Source organism: Dermacentor variabilis, chromosome 7, assembly GCF_050947875.1.
Source record: "Dermacentor variabilis isolate Ectoservices chromosome 7, ASM5094787v1, whole genome shotgun sequence".
NCBI lineage: Eukaryota > Metazoa > Arthropoda > Arachnida > Ixodida > Ixodidae > Dermacentor > Dermacentor variabilis.
In genome coordinates, this window is record NC_134574.1 from 144649349 (window position 1) to 144672706 (window position 23358).

General features: G+C 42.8%; 1 protein-coding gene across 3 annotated transcripts; it reads right to left on the minus strand.

Moving 5' to 3' along the window:
- Positions 1-22239, minus strand: LOC142588065 (macro domain-containing protein PG1779-like). 3 transcript variants are annotated; one of them, XM_075699513.1, is made up of 9 exons: positions 22148-22239; positions 21736-21815; positions 20947-21072; positions 17425-17553; positions 14181-14297; positions 12377-12480; positions 6161-6191; positions 5790-5869; positions 1-250 (listed from the first exon to the last, which is right to left on the minus strand). In XM_075699513.1, exons 1-9 carry the CDS (start codon positions 22195-22197, stop codon positions 161-163), a joined length of 807 nt encoding a protein of 268 aa, XP_075555628.1. In that variant the 5' UTR covers positions 22198-22239; the 3' UTR covers positions 1-160. The 3 variants fall into 3 exon arrangements, with proteins under 3 accessions (XP_075555628.1, XP_075555629.1, XP_075555626.1); XM_075699514.1 differs by having other exon boundaries at positions 21916-22183; XM_075699511.1 differs by having other exon boundaries at positions 21736-22183.
- Between the last annotated feature and the right edge of the window lie 1119 nt (positions 22240-23358).

The following is a 23358-nucleotide window of genomic DNA, read 5'->3' on the forward strand; positions in this document are numbered from 1 at the left end:
TTAAGTTAAGGGGCAGCTTAGATCCAGGGACGTTCCTGCATCCCCCACAGTTTATTCAACCAAAGTTCTCATGAATACATCAGCACTTGAGATAATAAAAAGGAAAAAAAAAATCTAAAGCAGGCAGTAGTTTGGGGTGGGATGAGTGAATGATCTTCTTCTACCCTTGAAGAGGAAAGTACTCTGGGAGCAGCTTTTCATACAACCTGACGTCCACTGCCAGGAACAGGCAAAAAATGATTCTGTCCACCTGGAACGGAAATGGAACATGTGAGGGAAGGGATAATTCTAGATAAAATGAGACTTAATTGCACCAGTGGTGAAGTGAAACAAGCCAGGCTCAAAGACACCAGAAAACCGATGGCGTAACAAGTAGCAAGTGCATGTACACGGTGCACCGATATGAAAGGGAACACTGAATTTACATTCAACGCCAGTGATTCTTCTTGTATATGCTCATGATGAGAAAAAGTTACGTGAGCGGTATTCTGCAACAGGTCTAACCGCACAAAAAATAGCAGTGAATGAGGTTCTGACTTGCATGGTTTGAAGAATCACTCAAGTAATATTGAGCAACAAAAAAAAACGACACGGACGTAAGAGAAGAACACACACCAAGTGCAAAGAATCACTGTTTCAAAACAGATGAAGTGTTCCCTTTCAGATTGGCAGAGGGCGGGCACGCACATAAATGTGCCACCACGACAACGCAACTTGCAGAATGCTGCACACAAATTCCACAAACCACATTCACACATTCATTCTTCATACATATGAGTATTGGAACTGCTTTTTAGCAATTGGGCAACTTCAGTACAGTGGCTCCCTCACATTTCCTCAGCCATGTCCCTTACAAACTTTGTTAAAACCATCGAAGCTTTTGTGCTTATGTGTCAAAACCATGCATCGCCCGTGACACAGCCAATAGGAGTGAACTGCGGGAGAAGGAACTGCTCTGACTAGTACATGCTCGGGGCACAAGTGGGACGGCCCAGGAGCACCGGCCTAATCTCGGAGACCATTATATTACGCGAGTTTCAAGATCAACATAATGCCTTGCACTGCGCCACACCGGTGATCACAAGAGGCCATGAAGTTCCCATAGCATTTTGCAGTTGCCTGTCTGAGTCAAAGCTGTTTCGGCGCAGCGTGGTGCAATTTGGCCGATCAATTTGAGCAAGTATCAAAATGGTGCAATTGGTGCAGGAGTCCCACCATTGAACTGTAGAAAGGTGCTTTACTAATGCACCTTAAATTATTTTTCTATTCAGTGTCGCTTGAAAGTTGTGGTCGAGGCTGCAAAGGCATGCCGAGAGTGCGAAACCATGCATCACACCACCTGCATGTGACGTAAAGGTGCGCCCGCTGCATTAACGACTGAGGCAATCCACACCAAGGAAATGTTCACATGGATTACGTTGCACAAAGGCTGGAGGTAGGTGTACCTCACAGAAACCATCTAAACAGAGGGGGATTGCAGCGCTCGTGCTGAAGCAAGGTGTGCTTCCACATATGGCAACTTTAATAAAAGTGTTACTCTATTTCATACTCAAAATACAAAGAAGTCTTCCTCCCAGTTCTAAGACCAGAGCACTGAGCAGCTAAGCAATGGTACTGAACGACAGTCGATAAACACAGCACATTGCAATTGACAGGATCAGCTGTTGGCTAACAGACTCAACTGCTGGTTATCGCCTCATTCATTCTATGACATGGTAGTGTAAGGAAGCTGCAAATGATGTTCTGCGATGACTGTGTTCTGGAAACCAGAGTATCAAAAGTGTCAGTGTAATCCCAACACCAATTGTGGTTCCACGATTACGTGATAACATGCACTGCAACAGGACTGTGCAACAGTAGGGCACCAATGTATACTGCCGAGTCACAGGCCACAGCTCAGGCAATTTGCAATACAACCTGGACCGTGCTGATCCATCTGTAGGCAGTCTGGAAATCGCGCCTATGCGGTATGCAACAAACTTGGCTAACCATACATCTGAAATGAATAAAGACTCGAAAACTCAAAATCAACTTGCTTCTAGAAATCAATAGAAATCAATTAGGAAGCAGCAGCTACTGCAGCAACAAGGTGAAATTATGTGGCACTTTCCAGGATCTGATTAGAACCATACACTCATGGCAGAGACTAAATTTATCTCCCTTTCATGGCTTCCACCGCTTCCTATCATGCTGTATTCCAAAACTTATTTCTGAAATGCAGACTAGGAAGCCCTTTCCCATTAGCCTCTTCAGCACATTCTAAGTATGTCACCGATATTCTTTGCCCTGTCAAACCTTTACAATCTAGGCTTTGGTTCTACTACAGCAAAAATGACAAAAAAACGACAGATTGTCGTTTATTCAAACGCAGAGGTAAGCATGAAATGCTTATGTTGTGATGGCTGCTCAGGATCACATAACTGTTGAAGGAGTGATGATGACAACAACAATGCAGATGTGACTGAACACTCAAGCTGCTCTGAAGCCTGTGTTTTCGTATTGTGCAAACAAATCAAGGGCCATTCCAGGGGCTGCTGTATAAATAGTGAGGTGCATCCAGCACCTCTGGTGGAGGCGCTGGATACACCTCACTACAGTCAAACCTCGATACATAACGAATATATGCTTTAACAAATATAGGATATAAGAAAGGTATATTTTATATTTGCATCAGATGCAACATCGCTATAACGAGATTTGACCAAAGAGCCAGGTCCTGGATCTCTGCAGTGGACACTATGTTGAGTCTAGTCACAATGCCTGAAGATGGTGAACAATCCAGGCAGGCTTACAAGTGGAAATACTTTCACATCCCAATGACCATGGTGCATTCTGAGGAACTGAAAGCACAGATGTAGAATGCTGGCTTGCATTCTACAAGCATGTTAGCAGTCATAACAGCTGGGATGAGATGATCATGCTCATCAACGTCATCTCCTGTCAAATGGGTATTGCACATGTCTGGCTAAAGCATGTGAAGGAGACCTGATAAGTTGGAAAATATGCAAACAAAAGCTACTCAATATCTTTGGCCGATCTTTTGTGAGACAGAGGTCATGCATTGTGAAAGGACTGTGAACAAGTGAGGCACCAGAATTTTGTGAATAGCATGAAAATGTTGGGTCCTCCACAGCAAAGTTTATGAACACATGTCAGATGCGGACAAGGTCAGATATGCATTAAAATGCACAGCTGACGATGCTTTCAATGTACTTCTCTACAAAAACTGTTCTATGGTTGACTCAATCATCACTGAATGTTGGCGATTCAAACAGGCTAAAAGCAGGTGCATTACTCAATGCTTTAACCGGCTCCCTAACACTGCTTCTACTTCCTCATGTGACAATCTAGTGACAATTCCGACTCTGACGACCGGACAAGGATTGACCATGGGGAATGGGAAGCTATGGCTCCTGGCACTCAACGTGAACCAGCATATGACACTCTGAGAACAACCCCTATTCAAGCTGCTGTGCGTCGAAAGGTTGCAATTATGGGTGTACGGTCTCTAAGCACCACCACTATCACCACTCAGACTATGTGCACCACTGATAATACTACTCAATGCCTCTTGACGAGTTGTTGTTGCCACTGCTTCGGTCCTACGGAAATCTTCCTGAATTGGACGTACTAGACGATAGACCAAGTTGCTCTTTTTTTTCACATATTGGCCGTATCTCGTTATTGGTGCATCGTCACACTTTGACAAATCCAACACCTGATGTTGTCACTCGAAAGAAGTGGTTCAACCACTTGTCATCCCTTCAAGGTCGTCAGTCTGGCTTCTCATAATGTGTCCACTTTCTACCTCTGGCTTACTCCCGACGCCTCTCAGGAAACTGGACAATGCAGCTCCTAGAGGTGATGTTGCATTGTCGACCAAGAAAAAAAAACAATAAAGAAAGCCCTGCTGATCCTTGATCTCAAATCGAACTTGCTTAGTCTCTCATTGATTACCTGACCCCCTTATTGCTCTTATTGACAGTGGGAGTCACATACTGGGTGTTTTATTGTAACATCAAAAGAATTTTAAAAAGCAACGCTCAAGGCAGTTAGCTCAAACACACTTATTTAATCGAAACACTCGGAGGTGTACACATTACCTGCACTGGAAATCAATGCATCTAATTGACTAATGCACAAAATTGAATTAACATTTAACTAATTATATCAGCACACCTAATGCAATGCACAAATTGAAGCCAGCGATACCACAGGGCACATCCACTTGAAGCAAATTTTGAAACTAGCACCAGTTTTGGGATAAATGAAGTCGAATTGCCATAATAATGCACTGTTGTCCCACTTGCTTTTTTACCAGAATGTCTTTTCATGAATTGAAACTCAAAAGTTACTAGAACACCAATGCATTTCGTCGCAAAGTTTGGGAACGCACGTCTCATCCTCAGAATTCGCTCGTAGTGCATATGACTTCAAAAGTCACCGGCTACACTTCATGAATTGCAACATGTGGTGTAATTCATTTAAAAGTTAATTAGTAAAATCTGCTAAGTAGTTAAGTATCCCCTTTCATTTTTTTATGCAAGCAATGTCTGCTTCTGAGAGTAATCTAGCTCAAGAAGTAGAATTGTGATAAGTTTCACGGGTGATTTTTAAAAATTCTGTTAATAATAGAATAAAACAGCCCGTACATACTGCAGCTGTAAGAAAGTGCTACTGTGGAAAAGCTCCTTTCCATGTCCTTCCCAAAGCCGGTCAATGTTTTGCAATTCTTCAATGCGAAGCACTACGGATGGGACTGCTTCGTGCTGTGTTGGGAATGCTATGACCCAACAACTTAACAACTGCCAACTGAGATAGTGATGTGTGCATCTCATGCTCTCCTCGTTTCATAGACACAACGCATGGCATATGCGATACGAATGCCATGTGTGACAATTTGATGCTCATGCACCAAATTGTGTCAAATTAATAGGTACTTATGAGTATTTATGTATTTTACATGTATGAATTACATTAAAACCTCATTAGGATATAGTTGGCAGGGAACATGGATCAGATACGCACTAAGCAATTACCGACAATTAATTAACCAACAATGGTAGATGAGTGGTTATAGACTAGCCAAAAAAAGAAGACGTGGCAATTATCACTCAGACACACATGCTGACAAGTTTTTTTTGAAAGCAGGCAGCAAGAAATCTGACTTTCACTTGCCGCCGTAGCGGCCTTGAAGCAACAACGGTATCCTCAACTCAGCAAGGCTGCGAGCCAGTTTCTTCATTAAGCCCCACTTCCCTGTGAATGCCCTCATGATTGTCAACGCACTAGCCTTGTTGGATATCGAAGGGCCATCATCTATGTTGTCATCCATGATGACGACATGGATGTGCTAGAAGCTATGGGAGCAGGAAACACGCCACGGCTACCATGATTTGACATCGCTATCCATGCAGACTGTCGTCCAGGAAAGGTCCGTGCACTGCAATTTCATTATCTATGGTTTGTGTACATGACATTTCGCCAATTCTGCGCCTGTGCATGCCGAAAAACGAAGCGAATACTATGTACTATTCGTGAGGCATAAGTTAAGTGACTACAGCTTAAGCAGTCGGAAAATACATGAGGTTCAACGGTGACAAGGCAGGGGATTCATTGCAGCTATATTTAAACTGTAATTACTTATAAACCAGTGATGTATTAACGAGGTTTGACTGTACCTGGATTTCAGAACTAACGACTGAAAAATTGAGAAAGTTGGATTCCCAAGGAACTCGCAGACTTCAACTAAATCTGGTCACACACTGAGTCCAGAAAATGGTACACACCTTGTGAGCGTTCTCATCTGCTTCTAGCCACTCGCGTGCCGTTGACAGTGCCACATGAGCTGCCTTCTCGTTCGGATAACCTAGAACCGTACAAAACATGACAGAATGATGTTACGCATGTTTTGGACATGTTTTGGACTGTCACTGCCAAATTTTATAACCTGGAATCCTAAGCAGCACTGAAAAGACAACAATAGACATAAGAACAACACACAGAGTTACACTCTTATGTCTGTCCGTGTCTTTTTTATGCTACTTGGGATCATCATGCAATATGATAAATCAACTAGTCTAAATTACTGCCTTGGCCAAATTCACAACCTTTCTCGTATACCGACTGAATAGTTTTGCATGTGTAAAAATGCCCTTACCGTAGACACCTGTTGAGATGCATGGAAATGCCTGAAAGAAAGAAAGAAACAAGAAAGCAGCCAGAAAGCTTTAGAAACTGACAACATGTACCAATGGACACCTACATCATAACCCTCCTTTAGAAAAATCTTCCCACAACTTCCAATATTGAGTTCTCTAACCATGCAAAAAGACTTTGCGGAATACCCCACTAATGCTTTACAAGCTGCTTGAGGATGCCCCACCTATTCGCAAACTCTCTCAATTAATATGAAGTTAATAAAATATCTAGGTAGCTACACCGGCTATACACAATTGTGATAAGTCAGGCTATAGTGACAGGTTAGAGTGCCAAATTGTTCAAAGCATTAAAAATCCCAACTGCAACAAAATTTTACTTCACCTAAATTTGTAATTAGTGCATTCAGTAGTGTACAGTACTGCTGCAGTATAATTACCGTTGTGTGCTAAGGTGCGGCACCTTAGCACACAATGCAGGCACCAGATGATGGTCCCAAGCACAGCCTCCGAGATTGGGCAGCATGCGCGGACCTTCTGAGTGCCACCTCATCTCGGAGGTCATGCCCTGAACATAGGCTGAATGCCTAGTCACGCCTGAAAAAACAAGTGGGCACTGGTTCTGAATGTTTTGATATCTGCCCCAGCTAATGGCGCCAGTTCTTTTGGAATGTCGGAGCCAAAAACTTCCACTCTTGCAAATGTTTTTGTGATGCATCTACTCATATTTTAAGCATAATATCCATGCCACATGGCACTGAAAACAACATCAAATTGCTAATGCTATAAAGTTTATTGCCACTCAAGAGATGCAACATGTAAAACAATGTAATCTGCCTTAATGTCATTAGTCATTTAATGCATTTGCTACAGCTCATTCCACTGGGAAATGCATACTTTTGATGACATGTCTTGCGCAGTTTTCTTGCTATTGCTGCTGGAGTCTGCCCCAGTGCAGGGGCATGTAAATCCTGCTGCCAGTAACTGTGCTCATTAAGTTAACGCTGTGTCACCCTCGATACGACCGGCGCCATATTTTCTTCTCGACTTCGGATGGTCGGCTGCGAATGACAACAAAGCCAAGCTGACCCCATCAGCTGTACTTCACATCTTATTACATTGAAACATTCTCAAAGGTCGGTTCAAGCTGCAGACACACATCTATATTTAACGCTGAAAGGCTGCTTGTTTCAGAGGACAGTGGTCATCCCCAAAATCATGCTAAATGACATAAAATGTGCACATATGGCAGCAGCTCCAAAAATAATGTAGTTGGGAAGCTTAGACATTAACCATTCAATGCCATTTTTCACACCTGCGTGGCACACATACGACATTTTGCACGGAGGCTACTCTGATACTACACTATCCAAAATGAGGCTTTTTACACAGCCCGAAATTATATTGCAGCTGGCCTTTAACCTTACCAAAGACAAGGCAATTGCATAAACAACCAAGGTATGGTATGGTACAGTATCTTGATGATGTCTGTCCTGTTTGTAACTGACAAACGAAACTCAACCGGTCATAACAAAAAGATAACAACAGCGCACATCAAGATGAAACAAGATGCGGTTTAACCCATTTTATTATATTTTTTTCTATTATATAACTGGTTGATGGTTCACACCCCTCTATAAGCAATATCTGTAGAAAGGCGTGTGGTGCCCTCTCTGCGTGGCCCTTTGAATGATGCCTTGCCGAGCATGGCCCCCGAAATTTTAAGCAAAGTAACGAATTCTTGTGGTGTACCATCTCGGGTGATCTGCAGCTTTCATGCGAGTTGCTATTTCAAATTTCAAAACACATTTTCTCAGTGACCGAGGATTCTCATGGTGCAAAGCAAAAATTAAGTGAATTAAGTGCGTAATATACTTCTATATTAATATACCTTTATTCATCATCATCATCAGCTTGTTTTATGCCCACTGCAGGACGAAGGCCTCTCCCTGTGATCTCGAATTACCCCTGTCCTGCACCAACCGATTCCAATTAGCGCCCGCGAATTTCCTAATTTCATTGCTCCACCTAGTCTTCTGCCATCCTCGACTGCATTTCCTTTCTTTTGGTACCTGTTCTGTAACCATAATGTTCCAACGCTTATCTAACCGGCACATTACATGACCTGCCCTGCTCCATTTTTTTCTCTTGATGTCAATTAGAATATCGTCTGTACCCGTTTGCTCTCTGATCCAAACTGCTCTCTTTCTGTCTCTTAACGTTATGCATGGCAATCTTCATTCCATCGCTCTTTGTGCGGTCCTTAATTTGTTCTCAAGCTTCTTTGTCAATCTCCAAGTCTCTGCACCATATGTCAGCACTGGTAAAATGCACTGATTGTACACCTTCCTTTTCAATGATAATGGCAAGCTTCCCGTCAGAAGCTGACAATGTCGGCCTAATGCGGTCCAACCCATTTTTATTCTTCTGTGAATTTCCTTCTCATGATCCTCCTTCACAGACTGTAGAGGCAGACTGGCTATCCTGAACTCTTGTTCCTTTGCCAGGCTATTCATCATTATCTTTGTCTTCTGCCTATTAATCTTCAACCCCACTTTTAGACCCTCTCAATCATTTGTTGTAACTCGTCTGCATTGTTGCTGAATAGAACAACGTCATCGGCAAATCGAAGGTTGCTGAGGTATTCACCGTCGATCCTTGCTCCTAAGGCTTCATAGTTTCATAGCTTGAATACTTCTTCCAAGCACGCAGTGAATAGCATTGGAGAGATTGTGTCTCCCTGCCTGACCCCTTTCTTTACAGGTATCTTCCTGCTTTTCTTGTGTAGAATTAAGGTAGCTGTAGAACCTCTGTAGATATTTTCCAGGGTATTTAAGTAAGCGTTCTGTACTCCTTGACTACGTAATGCCTCTATGACTGCTGGTATCTCTACTGAATCAAATGCCTTTTCGTAATCTATTAAAGCCATATAGAGAGGTTTATTGTACTCTGCGGATTTCTCGATAAACTGATTAATGACATGGATGTGATCTATTGTGGAGTATTCCTTCCTGAAGTCAGCCTGTTTCCTTGGTTGACTAAAGTCCAGTGAAGCTCTTATTCTATTAGAGATTGTTTTGGTAAATATTTTATATAATACTGGGAGTATGCTAATGGGCCTATCATTTTTATAATATAAGATAGGCCTATAATGGGCCTATAATACCTGTATTACTTATATATTAATTTTTCTATATGCATACAGCTTTATAGAACATTGGTCCGAACTAGCATATGCAGCAGCTATATGGGATCCTGGCCTCAAACCACTTATAGCTGAATTAGAGGTCGTACAAAACCATGCATCACATTTAATCCTTCAAAACTATCATCGCACCGCTAGTGTTACAGCTATAAAGGACACACTTTCTTTACCCAACCTTTCTCCTTGTAGAAAAATTTTGCGCCTTGGTTTATCTCACAGCATTTATCCTAGCAATTCCTTCCTTAAGGATGGGCTGCTAACAAAACCATTCTACAGTTGCAAATGCATTGATCACCATTATAAAGTCAGTATTCAATTTTCAAACACTAAACATTATCATGACTTGTTTATTCCCAGTACATGTTCGTGTTGGAATCACCTTCCACACGGTGTTGTTGCCATTAGAGAATATTAATGGTTTTAGAAATGCTGCTACGAACATGCTTTGTCAATAGCTACATAACTGTTAGATCATAACTGTTAAGGTTACCAATTGTATTGATTCTGTTGTGGCTGCTGCTGTTTTAGATTTATTACCATTGTACCCACTCCCCTTTCTACCACCCTAGGGCCTTGAGGGTTACTGAATAAATAAATAATAAAACTACTACCAGTCACAACATTTAGTTTAGAAGCCCTCTAGGTAACTAAAGGGCATTAAAAGCCAGGTGCCACAAAATTTTTGAAGGTGTATAAAGCCTCATTTCAAATAGTGCAAGTATAAGGGAGCCTCCATGCAAAATTATGCATCTGAAATACAACTGGATGCATAGCAAAGAGCTCGCAAAAGCAATGTGCTTGATACCGAACGTTTTTAAAAAATACACCCCCCATTATCGCTCGCCGGAAGTCATGCATGAGCCAGAAGGTGCGACCCCCCTGCATGACCTCAGAGATTGGGGCTGAAAAATAATCTCGGTGGCAGCGTGCTGGGATCGATGTCACATACGGTAGCCAGCAAGTGCACCCGTCATCCGCTTATACGCTGCTTAAAGACTGCCAATAAAAAAAAATACCGGGAGAACCAATTTTGGGTTGACATCTTTGTAAGCGATAGCTTTGTAAGCGTCCCTCACTATATCATGTTATCTATTAATGCACACATAGTATACACATATGAGAGGGGACAAAAGAAAAAAAAAACCAGATAAACATCCTCCAAAAGAAAAAAAAAACACAGTTTCCTACTTGTTCAACCTTCTCTCCTGCTGTTCCAAGCAACCCTAGAGCTCCTCAAGCTTAATATTGTTAGTGGCTTCTGCAAAGTCATTTTCACCTTGTGCACAGTGGCAAATCTGCTTTCTTTGTTAAATTTTCATCTTTAAAAATTATAAAGAAAGATTGCATGAAGCACAGTCTGATAAATCGGGTGCAGGAGGACCACTGGCCAATCCCTTTCGAGTCGGCTTTGATGCAATTTTTCAAATCATGGCACGAAATCAAGTTTTGCTTTTTGTCCCCTCTGAACAGGGAGGTACAAACACTGCGAAAATGCACCTAATGCCTAATCCCACGCTAAAAATTTAAAATCTACCCACAAGAGCTTCACCTCATGCCAGCTAATTCTGAAATCTAGTCAGTTGTGTAGCAACGATTCTCATTGATTCACGTTGAAGTTTGTGCAGGGCTCACAGTTCGATGAAGGATAAGGGAAGTACATGGGACATATGCTGACTCTCAGCTGACTTTTATTTGGAAACAAACTCACTGATTCTTTATTGAACCTTTTTGACAATCTAGCAGGTAGGACTGATTGAAGGTCGGCCAAAATGCCGCAATCAATGTGATGCAAAGCTTATGTATATGTGATGCCTATGTGATGCTATATGAAGATCGGTTTGGTTTGGTTTGGTTTGATGAGTGCAGGAATTGTAGTGGGACATGCCCATTCAGGATGATTGTCCAAGAACAGGCACAGAGCCACTGGTGCATACTGTGAGGCTAAATCAAAGCAAAATGAAGTAAATCAAACAGTTTGTTAAGTATAATTCGCCATTACATGGACAGATTGGTGTTCCTTAGAGATTCCTGAGAGCCGACATTAAATGTTCAGGATTTATGTAGCAGGTTTTTTTTTTGTTACGCAGAACAGAGGTGGGCATACTTGGTCAGCATACAAGGGGTATGTAAGCCTGTATGCTGGCAATTTCTTTGTGCACCTTGTAGCACCAAGTTGGCAGTAAACGGTCAGACACTGACAAACTGCAAAGCAGATTGAAGAACCCAAGAAAGGTACTGCTTTAACATTTGACTACTCCCACTAGTGCCCAGCTTTAACAAGATTGATTCAATATGTAATACTCATTTATAACCAATTTAGCCAAAATGAAATTTTATTGGAGCTGGTCTTTAAGGTAACGCTATAACAATGCAAAGCAGCAGTACAATACACTCCCTAAATTTACTGTTTAATTTGGTGCCAATGCTATAGTCTACAGTGATATACGAGGATGACATAGGACCCTTTAGGCAGCTTTATGAAGAGATTCCTGAGGGAAGTAGTAATCCAATTTGGCCAAAATGAAATTTCGTTGTAGCTGGTCTTTAAGGTGACCCTATAACAATTAAAAGAAGCAGTTAGATACACTCCCTAATGTTACCCTTTCAATTGGCACCAATGCTATAGTCTACAGTTGATATGAGCGTGACGTAGAACCCTTTAGGCAGCTTTATTAGGTGATTCCTAAGGGAAGTAGTTAACCAATTTGGCCAAAATGAAATTTCGTTGCAGCTGGTCCTTAAGGTAACTCTATAACAATAAAAAGAAGCAGTAAAATACATACCCTAATGTTACTGAGTCATCTGTTGCCACTGCTACAGTCTACAGTCGATATAAAAGGGTGACCTAGAAGCCTTTAGGCATGTTCATTAGGAAAGATTCATGTGGGCAGTAGTTAACCAATATAGCCAAAGAAAAATTTAATTGCAGTTAGCTTCTACATAAGGTTTGTGAGGGTTATGAAGATACTTTTAGCCTCACTCAAGAAAGAAACTGGTGCCACTACACCCTCACCACTGTTCGCAGCTTGTGCGCCTTGAGGGTTTCAAGGCAAGTGAGGTAGCAGCTATGGAGCTTGGCCTCATTCTCGCCAACAGGACCAACTGTGTGAATGACATCTACAGGAGGAGAGAAATACAGCATTAATATGGTAAAGTATACTCGGTCGTCATAAAAGCGATTGCAAAAGTGGTCGCAGAAGCTTCCCAGAAGGATCAGTGGTTCACAACGGGCGACCCGCTTGTCAACCGACCAATCGACAGCTTTTATTCCGGTGTCGTTATTAAAGGTGACAACAGTAGGCTGGCATGTATTAAAACCAACTGCTATTAATGCAATAGGCTCTGTGAGCTTGTGTCAAATGTGTTTTGTTATATCAAACACTTCATGAAATTGGGCTTTGTTAAATGGAGGTCTGGCTAATTTCATACATCTGTCTTAGTTATAACAAGGTTCAACTATAGTGGCTAAGTATATTAACTACCAAGTTCTATGTCCAAGTACATTTTGTGGAATAGGTCAAGTAAATGGGTCCATTTTCTGAGCCTTCTTCAACAGTTAGTATTATTCTAGTAATCAGTGGCTTCACCTCCTTCATTATTCATAATATTTTATCTAATTTCATCATCTTATCTTTCCTTCATGATCATCCACAGTAACGTGCATTACTTGCACCTGCAATCTAGAGAAAATAAACAAATCACTTTTCAAAATATTCTAACTGCTCCCACCATTTCCCATTTTGCAACAAAAGTGCAAGGTAAGATTAAAAAAAAAAAAGTTTTTCTCCTGAACATTTGAAATCACCGAAAGAAAGCCAACTCTCTGAGGCAGCTACTCACAGTGAAATTAAGCAACTTGGTGCATTATCCTTAAAAACATTCTTAAAAAGATTTTGCACTTACCACTGCTTTGTTCTTGCTCAATCTCTGCACCAAGATCACATTTTATGGTTCAGACCATTCAGTATAGCACTTAGCATTATTTGCCTGGCTTGTAACAATAAAAAAATTTAAAAATAATAAATAAAAAGAAATGTGCGTCTGCCTTCATCATCACACCTGATGATGTTCACAGCGCACCAATTTCCAATGCCATGCTTTCCTGTACAGCAGACTACAGGAGTGACCAGGTAAAGCTGTAGCCATCATGTTTTGGATGCCACTCATAACAAGGCGAAGGCAAACTTGTGTTTTTTTTCTGGACAAACAAAGCAAGCAACATAGTTACTCAACTTTAACACACACTCAAATTTAATGTGCCTCGTTTTCATGGCCAGAAATGGAAAACGCAATGCTCTCGATTGTAAAAGTGAAGAATGCAAATAACCTTCGTTGTTCCGACACCAGATTTTCACGGTAAGAGAAAGAAATAGCCATTTTTCTCTCATGGAAGAAAGAAAATTCAAAACTCGGAGGTCGCTGGAGGTGCGATTTGAATACCAGCTGTAGGCTACGGCCAATGATGACAAACTTGCGGCACTCTTAGTATGGCAAAGCATGGATTCAAAGTCGGGATTCGAGATAGGGGGTGAGATTTGGAAACCACTTGTTACAGTTTTGGTTTAGTTTTCAATTCTAACGTGGATGCCATATTTTAGTAAATTTATACATCAAAAAGGTGCATGTTAGAATCGAGTTGACATCGTAACAGTGCTAAGTGTTATATTAAATGATCCAGACCATAAAATAGAATCCTGCTGCGAAATTTGAGAAACAGCAAAGCATCTGTAAGCACTGCTTTTCTTTTTTTTCATGGTTAACGAAAAAATGCAGGTCACTGTAAGCCAAGTGTGTGCACTTTTCGACTTCACACTTACACTTGGCAGGCAGCTTGTAGCCACCAGTGATCTTGGCCTCACCGGTCGGGCAACCGTTCAATGTGGCGCACTCTTCCTTGAGCTTGGGTCCTGCCGCACTGTGGATGGCGCCATCCACTGAAGGAAGAAAACACTTTCTGAAGTGGAAGTATTGCATTTAAAGGCCCCTTACCAGGCTTGGCTGTCTTAAGCAAACAAGCATAGCGTATACGTGACTCCCTGACAATCACACATGTAAAGTATTGCGACACTGACGATTAGGTCTGCAAAGTATTACAGCTGAAATTTCAAACCAAACGCTGTGCACCTTCCCTCTCGAAGAAGCCCGCTTTCAGAGCCATAGAGTCAAAGTCACACGCACAAATGCCTCTTCGCAGTACGTGTTTTGTCACTTGCTATGAGTAATCCTGTAATGCGGAAGGTTTAATACCGCAAGAAAGGAAGAGAAGGAAAAAAAAAGGAGGCAAAGCCGAACAGCACGGTATGTCCCTCAGCTACGGTATGGTAGATGGCAGGAAAGAAGCCCTGCTTGGGAATACTACTACAGGAAGAGGGAGAGTGTGTCTCCATTGGCAGTGACACTCGCCTTTTGTCGGCGCGATAACAGGACAGCTAATTTTTCAGTGAAATTCTCCTTAGAGTATGTTTTGCGGCTTCTAATGTACAAGTAAAATTTACAATGGAGCCTGGTGAGGGGCCCTTTAATAAGAGCAAGCTGCAGAGTGCAACAACATGAAGATGCAAAGACAACGTTCCAACAGACTCTGCACTTCATTTAAAACATAGCAGACAATGCTGCGAAGGCTAGAGAGACTTTTCTCATCACTGGCACTCATGGCGAAAAGGTAGTGTGTCACATACAAAAGATATAGGTGTGTCATGTCATTTGATGTGACATTAGGCCTCATATCTTTATGTTGCAAATGACGTAAATATTGCATGGAAGGGGTCGGGAGATCTGCACTTATATTTACACCACTGAATGAGGGGAGGAACTAGCTTTTGTGACCAGTGGCTCCAGTGCACCACGCATGCTCGTAACTAAAATGCACATATCGCATGCCAGAAGCACAAAGGTGTACAAATACTAGTACACGATTTGATGTACCCGCATGTGTACAACGTTGCAGTTGTGATGTATTAAGTAGTTATTCTGTAGCAAGTGTGGCAGATAAAAATAAACCGCACTGCGAAACGCATGGAGTGACACTTGTATGAATGTACTATGTGAGTAGCTTCTGCAGCATTGCCTACTAAGTACTTGACTAAACTCACTGAAGAATTGAAAATTCCTGATCCCCTCTACATCTGAATACTTTTGATGATCCTAAAGATTAGGCCAATGTGGTGAAACTAGACCTTCAATAGAAAGAATTCATTGGCACCAGAAGGGGATAAGACAGAACGTAATGGAATGAATATCTTTGTGAAGACAAGATTAAAGGCACATTTTCCAAATCGTATAAACTCTACCACAGGATACTCAGACATGAAAAGATGACTTAAGCACATACAGTAGAATTTCGTTAATTCAAACTCCAAGTGGAACGAGAAATTTATTCAAATAAAATGGAGTTAGAACTGAGGAGAGCGTCTTTATGTACTGTATAGTGCCTGATGAACCATGTGGCACAACATGCAAAGCCAATACCATCACTGGGCTCGCATTAAAAAAGTCTATCCACCTTCAGCGAGCGACGACATGTGCCGGAAGAAGGCTCGGTTCTGTATAAAGTTCCAAGTGCGATGACATCTCGTGCACCACTTGCTGTGGGTGCGAGGGAAAATGTGCTAGGGTGAGCCAAGAAGGATGGTGGCTTCATGCGCATCCTCCCACGTGCCCAATGCTGGAGACAACGTGATCGCACGGTACTTTGATCAAGCACGTGCTATGAGGAAGGGGAGGGGGGCAGCGTAGTTGAGCGCCGTGACGTAATGAAGTACGCGCTAGGAGAAGGGAGAGGGAGAGCACAGGCGCATGCAGCGAGGGTGCGAACGTGATCAAGCGTGCAGTGCTGGGGACTCCTCCTTGCACCTTCTAAGCCAGATGGGAAAGAAGGCCGCACACCACTCTGCTTGCTCTGGCGCATCTTTTTCTGATCATTTTTACAGAACACACACATTACTATAGCAAGCGAGGCATCGAACCTTTGCCTTTCGCTCAGGTTTGTTCGAAAAGTGGTTCATGGGAATGAGAAATTTTGTTTTAAATAAACGTGGTGCGGTTATTGGAGTTCAAGATCGCTGGATTTTTTCTCTATTCAAATACACAGTACTTTGCCGGGAACAACAGAGCCATTCAAGTTATCTGTCAATTCGAATGAAGAAATTTCTAATTATCAGAATTTCCCTGTACATACTGCGAAGGTTGGGAAACAAAAGATGTTTTAATTTGATGCTAATGTTGGCCTTGAAATTCTGGGCCTAGCTTTATCAACGCTGTGTTATTATGAAATGCTGGACCCTGGCATCATCAACATTATCGACAAAGAGCAAAACTTTCCACGCATAGTATAGCAATAAGCCTCGGTATGGTGACACACACGTGTGCCAAACATTCTTATTTTTCTAGCTCTGCTCGCACATGGCAGCTGCAGTAATCGCAGGAACGAAGCGAGTCAATCTACCACGATGCCGCGATGCTTCCGCCTCCTGGTTACCGAAACAGTTTCGTAGAAACACTTTTTTCAGTAAATTATCTAGGGAATTCTAGGATCTAGGGTTTTGAGGATTTTAAACCTTGAATTGTAAAAAAAAAAAGAAATTATGCAGATCTAAAGCACATCTTGGAATCCATTCGAAGCAAAGGGTTTCATGAAGTGGTTAATCAACTGATATAAATTTCCCCATTTCATTATTGCCGTCTGCACACATGCTCTCATGCGCACATGCTACATAATGTGACACATAGGGCGATCATCTCAAAAAGTTAGTTGCCAATGGCAAGGCAGAAGTATATGTGCAACAGCGGCCTAAAGGTTAGAGCATTGGCTGTCGTGCTGGGGGACCGAGTGTCGATTCCACAATCAAGCACGTAATTTCCTTATTTCTTTCTTCCTTTCTTTAAAAATTTGTGTGAGCTATTTTCAAGAAAGCAGCAGCAGCCACAGTCAGGAAATTATGGGAGGGTTCACAAGAAAAAGCTTCACTTAAAAAAAAATAAACATTGAAATTGTCATTTCAAAACTCCTTTACTGTCATAACCGGAATGCAATAGCATTTACGAGGGCTAAGCAACACTTACCACCACCCCCTCCAAGAAGACGGTTGTTTGCAGCATTCACAATGGCATCGATTTCCAGTGCTGTGATGTCACCAACAAATATGGAAACTTTGGAGTTGAGGTCAGGGCGAACCTTATATTTTCCAGAGCCTGTGGGAACACGGCAGAGGGATTATACACAAATAAAGCAAAATTGCAAAATGCAGCTTAAGAAACATGGCAAATGAATTCTGTGGAATCCCACAAGGTGTAGGAAGCATCAAGAAAAGGAGAAATTGTCATCTGCCCGAATGCAGCATTACAGCATCCACCCGAATGTAGCAGAATTGTAGCTTCATGCTACATTCGGGTGGATGGATGGATGGATGCAAAAGTTTAATGAAGGTCCTGAGGTACGCGACTCAGCGCGCTGCGGGCCGCTCCCACGTTGGGGCAGTCAGGCCATGCCCGACCGCCGCACCGTGGGCCCTCTGGACAGCCCATAGTTGCGCCCCGGCATCGGGGCTCTTGATGACGGAGAGCCACCTGTCCACGTTGATTTGTTCTGTGCCTCGTAACGAGGGGCAACGCCAGAGCATGTGGTCTAGGCTAGCGATGTCATTGCAGTTCCTTCAAGAACTAGTGGCATAGGTGTTGGGATAAAGCTTGTGGAATAAAGCGGGGCTGGGATACGAGCCTGTTTGCAATAATCTGAGGGTCAATGCTTACACATGCTGGCGGGCTGTCCCGCGACTCTCGCCGACCCGGAAGAAAAATGGCTTTACTGGCACAAGTTGTCCAGAGGGTCCATGATGACGCCATAAGGCTCGGCCTGGCGGTGCCGACGTGGACGCGGCCCGCCTCGGTCTGAAAATACCGGGCTTCAGGACACTAATAAAGTTTTGTGAATGAATGAATGCCTGCGCTCTATTTAGCTTCTTGTGTGGAAGGGGAAAGTCTCTCCTGCCGAGATAAAAGTGCTGCGCAATTTCATTGTATGTGGTCAGTTGATCTCTGTTCTCAGGCTATCCATCTTCTTTGCTAGTTTGTGACTGGTGATGCTATTCGTGCCCGCCCCTTCGAGTGTCATTCCCAAGATTCGAATGGATGTGACTTTGGGAATGGGATCTCTGCACTTGGTGTAGAGATTAATGTCAATTTCAGTGGGGGGGTTTCCAGTTCTGTGGCTTGCGGCCCTTTCTAGTTGGGCTGTAGAGAAGGAGCTCCGATTCCTTTGGGGAGCACCGGAGTCCCGTGTCGGTTAGAAAGTTCTCTGTAGTGTCGACAGCTTCCTGGAGAGCGGTTTCGACTTGTCCGACACTGCCACCCGCGCACCAGACAGTGATGTCGTCTGCGTAGATTGTGCGACCAATGCCCTGGACCTTGCCTAGGTATCTTGAGAGGTTGACCATTCGGGTGGATGACAATTTTTTTCCTATCATAGTACTTCCTCCACCTTGCGGGATTCTGCAGAACTGATTTGCCATATTCTGCATCCCTGTGCTTTAAGTTGTCAATTAGTTGCCCTCACGCTGCCACCTGCTAGCCTCCTGGTTAGCTCGGATGGTAGAGCGACTGTGTCAGAAAGGTGTTAGTCCCAGGTTTGAACCCCGGACCAGGACGAATTTTTGCTCAACTGTGAGGCGTTCTGTGAAACTCATATGCGTTTTCTTTGTAGCTTCGCACCACATTTGGGTGAATGACAATTTTTCCCTGCCAACTTTAGAACTACTGTTCGACAACCTCAAACCGAATTGTGGGATTTAAGAGGGAGCTTGAGCTTCCAGCCACCTCCGATGATTCTATTCATACTCATCCATACTCATCTAAAACACAGAACCTGCTGGGCAATTTGCACAAAATTTGTTGCATTTGAGAGAGAAAGTTGAATTCTAGCAACTATAGGGAGAATAATTCAGATTTTTGACCTCATCCTTCTTGCAAAGATTGCTGAAAATTTGTAAATTAAACAAAAATTGAGGCATGAAGTTAAGAAATCCATAACTCTGCACTAAAAGCAGATATCACAGTTCTGTAAACTGCATATGTTAGTGCATTATAAGAAGATGAACTTTATATATATATATATATATATATATATATATATGTATGTATATAAGTTTACAGGTTACAGGAGATTATTATGATGTTTATCGGGGTTTTTAAAAAGTCCTGCTATATGCCACAAATTAGTAGTATATTAGAGAGCTGTTCCTATCACATCAATTTCATCTGCTTTACACATTTTAATAAGTACAGTTAACAAAAGCGTGGTATCACTTTTTGATGCTGAGTTACACAGTTCAAAACTCAGTACTCGAGATTTTTCCATTGTTAACAATTTTTGAAAAAGAATGAATAAATGATAACCTAATTATTAAAAATCTGCTTCTAGCAGTCCATAAATTTAAACTTTTTTTTTAATGCAGCAATCATTAAATCTGATGCAGTGAATGCCAAGTAAAATAGACTCCTCCGTTCCCATGTGTTTAGACCGAAGCGTAGATTGGCAAACTCACTCTGCGAGCACGATGACTCCCCCCACACTCATTTCACAAGCAAGAAATAGAGCATTAGTAAGTGACAAAGGGTACGAGTAGGCATGAGTACAAATGAGAGTGAGCCTAAGTGAGTTTGAGTGAATGAGAATACAAACAGGGGTGAGTTGCTGGTATATGTGAATATGAATGAAAGCCTCTGACAGTGAGTGTAAGTGGACATGGTTATGAGACGTGAGTGACTCCTGACGAGTTTGAGTGGACACCATTGCATATGCGAGCGAGGGCCAGCAAGTGCAAGTGGACACAAGGGGATGTATTCTAGGACAATTACTTTCGGTTGCACTGTCACTTTTTCATGCAGTGTAGTAGTACATGGCAGGTTGTAGGAATCAGCAGTTTTTCTGAACCAGTCAGGCAGCTCAACCCGTTTTACTAAACCAGCCAAACACAGCGCGCTGAAAGCAATATCTCCGAAAGTGACCTTCCAGGAATACGTCTTAAGCACAAGTGTGAGTGGGTGCCAGTGTCACTGGAAGAGACTAAGAACACAGCTGAGCACTAATGAGCATCAGCTGACGAGAGCTAGAAGTTGAGCGGGTACCCACGAGTGCGAGTGAATGCATAGCTTGTGGAAATATTCGTAACTATGAGCGAGTGCCCCTTAATTCTGCTGACCTACAGATAGGAGCTCTTAAGCTAGAGCCTCCCCTAAACGTTCAAAGCAAGTTTGCCGGCTAAGAGAGATGTCGCAATGAAAGGCTTCAAGTTGATTTGGACCACCAGGGGTTCTTTCAATGTGAAACCAAATCTCAGTACAAGAGCACTTCTGAATTCTGACTTAATTTGAGTGCAGACCTAGTGCATACGGCAGACTGCCATAGACACAGAGTCACCATGAAGGGTAATCATGGCATCGTGCAGTGTCGATAAGGTGGATGTTCTTGTGAAGAAAAATAAGTTTCAGTGCCCAAACATTTACTGTGCAATTAAGCAATGTGAGTGCAGTGAAAGATAAACGAAAAAAGAAAAAAAAAGGAAAAAAAATTTATAAACATATTCATACCGCCTCCCGAGATGTTCTTGGCAGCACTGTAGGCCGGCCAGTCATCGACATCTTCAATGATGACAAACTTACTACCGCACTTGTACGATGCCCGCTTCTCAGCAAGTGGAAGAGACAAGAACTTCTCTGTAAGCAAGAACAGTAGGGTGCAATCAACGTGCCAACAGCGCATATTATATTATAGCCCAATTACAGGGATAGTTTAGATGGATGAAGTATTATTTAAAAACTGCACATTAGCTACTTTCGCGGTAAAAAAGTTTATTAATGAAAGGGAAAAGGAAGGTCAACGATCCATTATGTAAATTTCGCACCAAAGCTATAGAGCCTAGAATTCTAGCCTCTGAACATAAACCCCCGCGCCAGTTAAGTCAGTGTGACATGATGCATTCCAAAGTACTTTGTTATCGGGCTGCTGTGGCATAGTGACGTCACTAGCCAACAGCTGTCTACGGCAACTAGTGCATTCATGCGCTCAAACGTCCCATGGGGTCTTTGAAGGCGTACGTTTAAAGACGACGGGCCTCCAGAACCTTTTTCTTTCTTTTTTTACATGGCACTATAGATTTCACAGTATTTATACTGCGCATTCTGGTTGCGCTTTCTTCCAAGCGTTCTGCACAACATCCGCTCGCCTAGTGTATTGGAGGTCCGAAACCACACAGGGCCTTGTCGGTTGTCGACAGCGCCGATGATATTGAGATTTAAGAAGTTAACACGTCGAACGTACACAGTAATCGACAGTATCTAAAGGTGTTTACTTGAGCATCTGAAAGTACAGAAACTCACCTCTCTCCGCTACCACCTTGGGGTCCGTCTGAAGAGGGTGAATGGTCGTGCCTTCCATGATCCGATGCGTCACAAAAGCCCTACAAACCGAGAAAGTGGGAACGCTGACGGATGCAAGAGTTGCGCATGTCGGAGATTGTGCGTTAGAGAGACCGACTTCGCAAGACGACAAGTGTTTACTGTGAGCGAGGTGTTGCGACATCACCACGGTCATTCGCCCGGCAGCTGTCCGGAGCTTCCGACACAACAAACACCGCGGCAGGCCGTAAGCTTGCGCGAACGTGATTGTCGGCTGCAAGCGCTGCATTTTTCTCTAGGTAAGGGTGCCTCTGACACTCCTTACTATGCGGGCGACATTGATATGAAAAGGTGGGGAGTAAATCGAGCAAATCTTCACAAATAACACACTGACCGGTACAAAATTGGTACGGCGATGGCGGCCCCCAGAACCACGCGCCACATTGTTGCCAGGCGCAGCTGCGACGGCCATGTTTACTGGCGGTATTGTGGTACCAGCATATCTGCGGCTTTTCTACAGATCATAAGATGCCGCTTTGCAACAACCAGACAGAAGCCAAAAAAAAAACAGGAAGAATTCGCAGTTATTTACTTGAAGTTGTCTTTTCTTCCACTTTAGTCTCCCTTCTTATAAATTCTACGCTTCAATTAAAACAAAGTTGATTTCGCCTGTGCTTTCCTTGGCTTCGCTGTTTGTTTGTTTCGTATCGCGGGTACAAGCAGAAAATCGTACGCCCTGGTCCCCTTGAACATGTTGCGATTACAGTAACTTGTACAGTTGTACTTCATCCGCATCCAGGCTAACGTGTTCGCATGTGTTAACGCCAGGCTTCCGACATTACCAGGCCAACCCCACACATCTCATGGGTATACACCGCTTTCCATTAAGCGAGTGGAAGTCTATCCGTGGTACTTGATTATATTAAAAAAAGTGTTTATTTCTTTCGCTCTCTCACTCTCTCTCTGTATCGCGTTATTGTGCGCTGTTTGCCCCGCTAAATATGTTACTCACAATCGGAGGAGCTGAAAACTTTCTTGAATAAGCTACTGTTTCAAGTACGATTCTTGCTTTAATTAGAAATGTTAAGTTAAAAAGCGCATGCTGTGTACGAAACACTTTATTGCAAGTTTTATTATGTACAGTTTAGCGCAAATATTGAACAAATAGTTATATCAAACATTGGACCAAGAGCTATCTAGAGATCGAAGTAGCATATTAGTCATTGACACCGTTGTTTAATGCAGCAGCTTATCGAAACTATCGCTATTTATTGTCGATGTTGTAAATTAGCTTTTTCTAAACAGTATCAGATGTTAGGACAACTTATGTACGATGACTGTTCAGACAATGCGAATAGCTTTTCTTTCGAGATAAAGATGGCACTGATCTCTACTAGGTTGAAGACGGTCCTTCGGGACCACTCGGGCGGGATAGGGGCGGCATGAAACGCTACAGGGTGGTCGCAAACGCGGCAAGACATGCCGAACGACAGAATTCATGCTCGGCAACCAGCTTTTGCTCGAGGCGAGCGGCGAGCGTTCCCGCTTGCAGTTGCCTTTTAACGCGACAGCGTTAAGGGCCCTGTGTCGCATGCAGGAATCCCG

Coding starts and splice junctions, on each gene's coding strand:
- LOC142588065 (XM_075699511.1), bottom strand. CDS start 22,042: ATGCAGCGCTTGCAGCCGACAATCACGTTCGCGCAAGCTTACGGCCTG. Junction 12,481..14,180: donor CTACAAGCTGCCTGCCAAGT/GTAAGTGTGAAG, acceptor CTCCTCCTGTAG/ATGTCATTCACACAGTTGGT. Junction 5,870..6,160: donor CATCTCAACAGGTGTCTACG/GTAAGGGCATTT, acceptor GTACGGTTCTAG/GTTATCCGAACGAGAAGGCA.